The sequence below is a fragment of the Hylobates moloch genome, unplaced genomic scaffold, assembly GCF_009828535.3.
Source record: "Hylobates moloch isolate HMO894 unplaced genomic scaffold, HMol_V3 SCAFFOLD_1, whole genome shotgun sequence".
Lineage (NCBI taxonomy): Eukaryota > Metazoa > Chordata > Mammalia > Primates > Hylobatidae > Hylobates > Hylobates moloch.
The window spans coordinates 134,097,391-134,107,167 of NW_026652276.1; the positions used below are offsets into that span (position 1 = coordinate 134,097,391).

The window sequence follows — 9,777 nt, forward strand, 5'->3', positions numbered from 1 at the left end:
AGGACATTTTACTTTCAGAATTTAGTGTAAAGTAAAACACATTATAAAACTGTAACTTCTCTCCTGTATGGTATTCACTGCCCTGGAACTTACTATGCTTTTTATTTCGCCCTGATGACTGGAAAAATCAGAACACTTAAGCACAGTGGTAAGACTACTCTCAAGCTTTGCACTTTTGTCTCCTCTTTGTGTCTCAACAAAGGAAATAGAAAATTGGGACTGTTTTTATAACCCCACTTCAGTTAGTTTTAGGAAAGGCTATACCTAATACAGTAACTACACGAATGAAGACATCCATGCTACCATTTTGAAAGCAAGCATTTTCCCTGCCATTGTTTCCTTTGCACTCCATCATAGCCCCAGGAGAAAGTCAAGGCAACTGTCCAAATCACATTTGATCACTGCAGAAACTCAGGATCTGAAAAGCTAAAGACTTACCCTAGAAATTTGGAATGGTACATGGCAAAGATCTTCAAACATTTTGTTAATGCTTGTTCCCCCAGGCTAAAAAGGACTTGTTAACCACAGGAAAAAGCACAAAATGAGTCCTTTTAATGCCCACTCCGGAGATGTTGGACTGTTATGTTCATATTCAGGATGTTGACATATAGTGACGGACTGGACCACTGGGCCAGAGCACGTTCAGCCCTTGGCCCAATCATCTAGAGATGTACAGAATCTGCATCAAAGGCACTGTTTTGGGACCTCGTGCATGAATCGTGAGTGACCCTGAGTGATCAGGAAGAGAGTATATTCTCTGCACTGTCATGCGTCCTCCTTAGGACAGTAATTCATCCTTGTCTGTTCATCCACATTTCCACTAAGCCTGGTGTGTCATAATTGTACAATAAATGTTTATTGAGCTGCATTCACCAATGGCAGGAAATGCATTTATTATGGAAAATGGGAGAATGTTTGTACATGTAAGCCTTACCAACCTTTAATTATGAAATATTACTTTATGGTGATATATAAAATGAAACTCTGAAAAACCCAAGGCCTCTATAAAACTGCAGTGGCCAAGACTATTCTATGTTCTGTAGAGTCACACTCCACAGATAAACATTATCTGCAGATAAACAAGATCTACAGTTATCTTCAGATAAACATTATTTTAGTCAACAATGAACCCATGGTTTGTAGGTTAAACTTTGTGGGTAGCAATATTGAGGTAAGTGACTCTCCTGCTTCAGTAGAACATTCCTGAAAAACATATACTTGTTCTTATTTCCCAATCAAGTAAAGTCATCAAAAGAAGGGAGAACACTTTTTGAGTATTTACCACGTCGTATGTTGCTAGATGCTTCTATGTATGTTGTTTCCTTTAATCCATCTAACAACCCTAAAAATCAGCATGTGACTTTCTCATTTTAGATAATGGAGCTGAGGCTGAGAAACCTTCAGTAACTTTTCAATTTTGTTTTCTCCAAAATCTATACCATTTTAATTCTATAGAAAAGTAGCAGGGCATTTTTGCTACCATTAAATGTAAAAATTTTTAAGAAAGATTGATGTTTGTTTTTCATTAATACTGAAAGGAAAAAATGCAGCATTCCCTTTCAAAGAAGTGTTCTGAGGGATGATATGTGTAAACACATACCTGTCTTTATTGGAGGAAAGATAATTTCTTGATCAACTCCGTTTTTATTATTCTCATGTCTGACGATACATCTGTGTTCTTTGTCCAGTGACTTTTCTGGCACCGTTAACCAGCTAAATTTCATGTATGTGTCGTTAGTCTTCATGGTGTTCCCCTTCTGGGATTCCAGAATCGTGTTGCTCTTCTTTTCTTGCCAATGTATCTCAATAACATCCGGGAAAAATTTCTCAAGAAGACAAAGGTATGTTCCAGCCTTATGGAGCTTTGTTTCAGCAATTGAAGGAAGAAAAATAGTGGGCTTGGGGGAAACATCTGCATCAAGGTGTTTATCTATGGGGAGAAATGGAATATGAATTTAAAAGAATCATTAGAGAAACACACACATTGCACGGTTTGGAGTGGCTTAGTACATAACAATAAAAAGAGAAGGTGCCATTGAGCTGGTGTCCACTGTGGCCTTTCATCCAGGATAGGCTGCACAGTACTTATTATTGTGCTTATTTTATAGACGTTGAAAAGAGGATCAAGACATTAAACAACTTGGGAAAAGTCACAGCTCTCAAGTGTCAGATGCTGGATGAAAACCTGGCCTTTGTTTATTCTGCACATGCTGTGATGAGTGTGATTTTTAACTACCTCCTACCAATGCTTTCAATGTTCATGAACATATTTATTTTACTTTTTAATCTCTTTTGTTTCATCATAGCAAAGCATGTTTTCAAGGTGGATGGCAGGGGAAAGTGGAAGGTCAGAAAACTTTAATGATCTCTCTACAGATGAGACTCTTTGGTCCTTTTCCCACTTCCCTTTTCCATCCTTTGTAACTTATGTTCTTTGGCCAAATAAGACACATTCTCATGTTCTGCAATTTTGTGTACTCTCACTCTTCATTTAACAAAATCTGTGATGCACCATATTTATCTTATTATTTATCTTATTTCCCATATGAGTAAATGTCAGAATTTTTTTTTTCTTTTTTTTTTTTTTTGAGACTGGGGCTTGCTCTGTCGTCCAGGTTGGAATGCAGCGGTACAATTATAGCTCACTGCAGTCTCGACTTCCCAGGCTCAAGTGATCCTCCCATCTCAGCTTCCCAAGTAGCTGGGACTACAGGTATGCACTACCATGCCTGGCTAATATTTGTTTTTTCTAGAGACGTATTTCACCATATTGACCAGGCTGGTTTAAAACTCCTGCACTCAAGTGATCTGCCTGCTTCAGCCTCCCCAATCCTGGGATTATAGGTGTGAGCCACCATGCCTAGCCATTTTGTTCACTTTTATTTTTAACATACACAGTCACTTGTTTTAAAGAGAATCTACTTCCACATGTACATACTGTCTATCAATTTGTCCGTGTAGCTTCAATGTGTATACCATGCGCAGTCCCCCTATTTAATATCTAACTTTATATAACATCTCAATTTCACATCTGCACCCTCCAAGTTTTGGGATGCAGCAGTATTTACAGCTGTACCTCCAGATTATTCACCATCTCTTGAATTTAGAAACAAAATGGCAACATTTCCAAAACTCTTAAATTTTTTATTGATTATTTTCAGAAATAGTCTTGTGTTAATCTTATCCAGTAATGCACTTATCAAAATTTTGTTTTGCTTTCAAAAATATTCACCAAAAGCACATTTTATTTTGGAATTTCATTTGAAGTTTAAGAATGACTAAGAATGCACCAGGGGTGTATTTTTTATACTGGTTTTTATATAAATTTACCCCATTAATGAGAAGGTCTATGTAAATCAGTGTATCTATATTTTGATTCTTTATGTCTCTCCCAGAATTTGTATCTGTCCTAATATACTACTTAACTGTTCTAAAGCTCCATTATTCTCTTCGTCTTAGCCTGCTGAATAAAATGTATACGTAATTGCTCTATTAAAAGTCATGATTTCAGAGCTTCGTATAGGCATAGGGTCAAGATACATAACAAAGCATTGTATGTTTACAAAGTCTTATCACTTGAATCTGGAATGTTAATGGGTTATACATTTATTTTTAATCTAATAACTGAAATTATAAATGTTACAATTCTTTCTATTTTGATTTCCAATTGAAACTCCAACGCTTTGGCTGGTTTGAAGTGAGTTTAATAATTGAACAATTTCTTAAGAAAATAAGAATTAAATTTCTCATTTGAGAAGAAAACAATCTTGATAATTTCTGTGTGGCAAAGATTCTGATTTTCGTACAAAATTAGTAAACATATACAGAAATATTAATTTTTGAGCATGCTATAAATTTAATTAGGCATAATGTGCTTATTTTAATTTCATACTCTTTGCTTTTAGTGCAAATAGTATTTTACTTGTTATACTTGTGAGACAGTGTGTATTTCTCCACCATATAGTTTGTTTCTAATTTTAAAAGCATGTTATAAAATATAAGATTAATTTTTCAATTGTACATTATATTTATATAAATTTAGTCTCTAGTCAATATATTTTCCAATCTAATTTTCATCCTAGGAACTAGTGTCTCTTCATGGAAATACTTCTAATTCATTGTACTAAAGAAATTAAAAATCAAATGATAAACTTAGACATTTTCTGTATGGTACCACAGCATTCATCGCCTCTTGTCCGCTTTCTTTAGCTAGATTCTTTAAGTTTCATTCTTTTCAGGACAAAATGAATCTGGAACTTCCATAACTTTCTCAAGGTAATAGTTAATGAATCATTAAATAGCATACTTGATTATACATGGTAAGGGCTGATATTCTGGATCATCCTCTCACATGATTTTTAAAAATACTACTTTTAAAATGTACATATTAAGAGTGTTTTTTATGGTCAAGTATGTTAAATTTTTACTTACTTCAATAACAAATAGAATTTATATATTTTATTTATTTAAAATAAACCTGTTGGATTCATTTATGTACATTTATTTGCATAATCAAATAATATATTTGAGTTAAATTGCCTAAGTTGTTTGTAGTTTATTAAAATGCAGCATTGTAAATTTACCAAATGTCAACTACATTTTTTATAGATGGTATGATATGTTAAATCTACATCTGGATATTTATTTAAGTGTTCTCTATGTCTTATTTTTTCATTAGCTAAATAGTTATAGCCATTTTAAGTTTAAATATGTATTTCAGATTTATGATGTTTCCAGCTGGATTTAATTGATATGATATATTGACCATTTTTGGTAAGATTTTAACCTTTTTTTTCCTGAGACGTATGAACAGAACCTTAAACTAATTGGCTATAAATCTTAGGACCAATATGTTGGTGTTAGAAATGATATCAATTAAGATGAAGGATTAAGTAAAGCACATAAAACAACAAAAATAAAAAATAAACATCTTAATGCAATGTTTTTGCCAAGTGATTAAAAAGTCTGCTAACAAGAAACGAATCCATAAGTTCAATTTTTGTGTGTGTGAGCCGATGTTAAGATAACCTTCCATTTGAGCAGTTAGAAGTACAGCTGAATCCTCTGGAGAATTGCTGCTCTGTAAATTTGATGGGCTGAGAGCAACTCTCCATAGTAGATCCCATTGTCTCTTTACATGTGAATCCAGAGAACATTTGTTGGGCACCTATTTTGGGTTGGACAATGTGCCAAGTACTTAGTTCACACTATCTTGTGCAATTCTTATACAACCCTGCTGAATTCATACGATTATCCCATTTTACGGATTAGAAAACTGAGGCCAGAGAATAATCACTCAATTTCACTAAGCAGTGAGTGGTGGAGCCAGAGTTCCAGGTGGACCTGACTCCGACACCCGGGCTCTTTCACAACAAGAGTCAACATGTCTTTGACCATCAGAGATGAATATGTGTCCACTTTATAGAGTCTATCACAAACTTACCTGTCATAATACATTTGGTCTCAGGGCCATTTTAATGATATCCTTTCATACATTATATATGAGCACTTTATAGAAGTCCATATATGCACAAAGCCACATCCTATTATGATATTTGCGCAATGTTCTGTATGTTCTTTTAGTATGAGCATTTGTTTTAAAGTCTCTCCTAAGATTTCTACATCAAATCCCCATCCAATTCCTCTTTTTTCTAAACATTATCACATTATTCCAGTTTAATCATTTCTTGCCTTCCCTCTATTACCTTGGAAATGTTGTATTCTTCTGACACTTACCTGTGACAACAAGTGTTGTTCCACTGCCAAAGAGTTTCTTATAATAATTCCACAGTGATTCAGTCCATATCAAAAACTCTAATTCAGTTTCCCTGAGTTCTTCAAATTCTGGTGGTCTGAGATTCTCAAAAGACCAGGGTTCCAGTCCTGGTTCATTTTGCTCATAACAAGTTCTGTTGCTCCACAAATCAAATGACTTAAAGCTTTTGGTGTTTTATTTGTCTAAAAACAGTGATGTTTCAAAATCAGTTCAACATCGCTACCAGCGCTGAAGTGAAACCAAAATGAAACAAGATATAAAAAAGCAATTTGATTAAAATGTTATAGGTCACAGTGCAGTGACTTGTGCCTATAATCCCAGCACTTTGGGAGCCTGAGGTGGGAGGATTGCTTGAGCTCAGAATTTTGAGGCCAGCCTGGGCAACACAGTACCTAGTGAGACCCCATATTTAATAAAAATTAAAAAAGCATTAGCTGAGCATGATGTGCACACCTGTAGGCCCAGCTACTCAAGAGGCTGAGGCAGGAGGGTCACTTGAGCCCAGGAGTTTGAGGCTGCAGTCAGCCTTGATCACACCACTGCACTCCCACCTGGGCAACAGGGGAAGACCCTGTCTCAAAAAAAAAAAATACTATGGAAATATAAGAGATTATGATGATGATGTCATCATCATTGCTATGATTAGCAATCTGTTTGATATGATTGTGTGCCTTGACATGATATTTTAACCCTATAGGACCAAGCATTGCCCTTACTAAAAAAAATTCAGCATTTTGGAGTGGCAGTTAAATCCATAGCAATTAAGCAGGAAGAATCATTTCTCAGTTCCTCTGTTTGCATTCCACTTTGCTCTGGGATTCTCAAAGCCATCTTCCCATCTTCACAAGAAACATGCCTTCCACACGTTCAATCTTTACTTGGCTGTCATTTGCCTTATGTGCCGTGTTAAGAAAATTAAAGGGAACATTGGCTAAAGTCTAATATATGCAGTCAGTATATGGAAATTCTTCACCTGTGTTTTTCAAAACAAGCGAGCCTTTTTCTAATCAGCAGCACAACTTATTTGCCTTCCAAGTTTCACCAGAAACTTCAGCCTCAAACTGACTTCTGTCTAGTTTATGCCAAAGTCCAGCTTGAAACACCTGGCTTGACCCTTCAAGGGAGAATGGGTAGAGAAATGGCAGGAGTCCTGGTCCTCAAATCCATCTCTCTGTTGTCACTTTAGATCACTACATGTTATCTGCCTGACCATGTCTGCTGAGCATCACCAACTGTGCATTTCATTAAATGTCAGGATGCCCATAGCACTGATGCAGTGGCAATATGCAGTGGGTTTTTCATGACCATTCCTTTCATTTTCCAAAATGGAGGTTGAAGGCAATGCCCACTCTTCCATTTCCTTCTAAAGGACTCATGTATTGAAGTCTTTTTCCAATTAATAGAAAAAAATATTATATTTGAAAATTTGGTGTGCTTCTTTTTATCAATTAGTAAGATGTATGTATTCCCCTACCTTTTTCTCCTTCCTTTGAGCATAAAATTTTAAACTGTGCTCCTTTTTAGGTAATCACAGGCCTTTTTCCTTCTCCTTTCCTTACGGCTTTAGATCATCTGCATTTATTTAATGGTCTGACTGTGCTTGTGTATTTTAATTTAGGTCTTCTCAAATAGATTTTGGAAACGGATAGCTTAAATAAATAACAAAGAGTTTGTGCATTTAGCATGTTTCTCTTTTGCCCCCAGGAGTTGATGGTTTTGTAAGGTCAAGCTCAAATAAGACACAAGGAATGGAGAATATGTTTGCAAATCCTAGCTCTGTGATAGGGACACCTACATACTAAATTTAGATAGAAAGTGCCAGAACTTAAAATGAGGCTTTTTTCTCCAAAATTTTCTCTCACAACATGGGGAGGTGCCTTATGTATGGTACAGTCTTTGTGTAACCTCTCATATTAAAAAATGTTCTTCTAATACTCTGCTTTGATCCAGAAGTGCTAACTGGACAAGATACCAACATGAAATGAATTCAGTGAATGCTAGTTTTGGGAATAGCACTGGTAAAAGGAAAAAAAAGCAAGGAAATTTATCATGGATTTGGTCATTATTACTTGGGGCTAAGGTCCCTGTAGTTTTTACTTACATTTTACAAATGTAGAATAACAGAATAAATTGGAAAAAATAATTTCCTTTTATTTTGTGAGTGGATAATTGTTTCTTAGAGTAAAATATTCAAGGACCCCATCATATGAGGAATCCAAAATGGACACTGAGACCTGAGATGCCTTAGAAAGTTGCTCTGAGGTAGATGCTTTAGATGCATGTGAAGCATCAAAACAAAATTTTTAATGAAATATAAGGGCAAAAAAGGCAATATCTCTGAACTGATATTGGTATTGATATAATCTTTAACTTTGAGGTATGATCCAGTTAAGAAATTAAATGTTATAATTAGACATTTGACTGTTTTACTTGTATCCCTATAGATTTACATATTCAAGTTGGGGGAGGGGAAAATACATATTTTCTTAAACTTGTATAAATTTTCTCTTGAAAATGAAAAATCACCTGATATTCAGGCAGATAATATTTGAGATAATACGTAAAATATTCTAATTACTTTTAGAAGCAGGTACAATTAGGCTTTTAGAAATGGAAAGCATTTTATGAACAGTGACATTTGTTCTGAAGTGAGCTGTTGAATAGATGGGGATTGATACATTTATCTGTATTCCTGAGTGTATAAAGACCTCTCATGGGTAGTAACTTGAATTCTGGAAGAGGAAATAATATTTCTATCACCTACCAAGTGCCAGGCATTCAGCTACCCTGAAAAATTGCTGTTCGTATACTGAGGCCAGGAATATGACGTATTCAGGTAAGGTTGACCATTTTTTTCTAAAAAACATCTATCAGTTTTTCATTACTGGAATAAAAGCAGAAAAAAAAGTTACTTACCAGGTGAAGTTACTATGAGCCTAGTCCCTTTTGCAAATGTCTTGATCCAATCAGTGCTATCACACTGGTCTAAGCTTCTACAAAAATTTCAACCTTCTGATCCTCATGACTTGACTAGCAACCCAACAACTTTGAGCTAGCAATTTCATCTTCTGGCTTTTTTGGAAGTCCTTGAATATAGGTTTTGTGACATGTGATAGTTTGTAATTTTTCCTCATAAATTGCCTGTTTTCTTCTAAGGCAGTAATGTTTGAAAAGCATCAACAGAAAAAGGAAATGTTAAGAAAAAAAACCAACAACAACAAAAAAAGAAAGGCCGGGTGCAGTGGGTCACGCCTGTAATCCTAGCACTTTCGTAGGCTGGGGCAGGTGGATTGCCTGAACTCAGGAGTTCAAGACCAGCTTTGGCAACACGGTGAAAACCCGTCTCTACTAACATACAAAAAAAAATATTATCCGGGCGTGGCGGTGTGTGCCTGTAGTCACAGCTACTCAGGAGGCTGAGGCAGGAGAATTGCTTGAACCCGGGAGGCAGAGGTTGCAGTGAGCGGGGATCTTGCCATTGCACTCCAGCCTGGGCGATAGAGCAAAAAAACAGCAGGCTCAATGGGTCAATGCACTACTTTTCTAAATTACCAGGAAAAGTGTTCAGAGAATTGCCTTTTTTTTTTCTTTTTTAATTTCCAGGGGTTCAGTTGTGTTGAAACTGCTTTGAGATTACATCAAAGGAAAAGCACTTCTGTTCCCACAAACACCGGGGCCTGTCTGTTAGTAATTTGGGAAGATACTTCTGAAAGGAGGAAGCTCTTTAATAACTGAAAATGCAAATGTGTCAACGCAGATATACTTGAGAAATTTAAACAAAGGTCTCCACTTTCAAAAAGCCACTTATGTCATTTGGCAACACGATGCTTTACCAAGGCAATGCCAAATGAGGAAATGTTTTCTGCAATGACTTATTATCATTTTAACTGGAATAGCAGAAGAAATTTGTAGAATTCTATCTCCCATGAAATAATGCATTCTTTATTTAAACTATGGCATAACCAAAAAAAAATTCAGTTATCTGATATGTTGAAAAATCT

The 9,777-nt window shown here is 35.6% G+C and overlaps 1 protein-coding gene across 2 annotated transcripts; it reads right to left on the reverse strand.

Moving 5' to 3' along the window:
- Window positions 1-1,666: 1,666 nt before the first annotated feature.
- On the reverse strand, window positions 1,667-8,768 carry LOC116812560 (T-cell receptor gamma alternate reading frame protein-like). 2 transcript variants are annotated; one of them, XM_058432983.1, is made up of 2 exons: window positions 8,693-8,768; window positions 1,667-1,930 (listed from the first exon to the last, which is right to left on the reverse strand). In XM_058432983.1, exon 2 carries the CDS (start codon window positions 1,916-1,918, stop codon window positions 1,742-1,744), a length of 177 nt encoding a protein of 58 aa, XP_058288966.1. In that variant the 5' UTR covers window positions 1,919-1,930; window positions 8,693-8,768; the 3' UTR covers window positions 1,667-1,741. The 2 variants fall into 2 exon arrangements, with proteins under 2 accessions (XP_058288966.1, XP_058288943.1); XM_058432960.1 differs by lacking the exon at window positions 8,693-8,768 and adding an exon at window positions 5,737-5,775.
- Window positions 8,769-9,777: the final 1,009 nt, after the last annotated feature.

Excerpts from the sequence above, each read along its gene's own strand:
- LOC116812560 (XM_058432983.1), bottom strand. The coding sequence starts at position 1,918 with ATGCAGATGTTTCCCCCAAGCCCACTATTTTTCTTCCTTCAATTGCTG.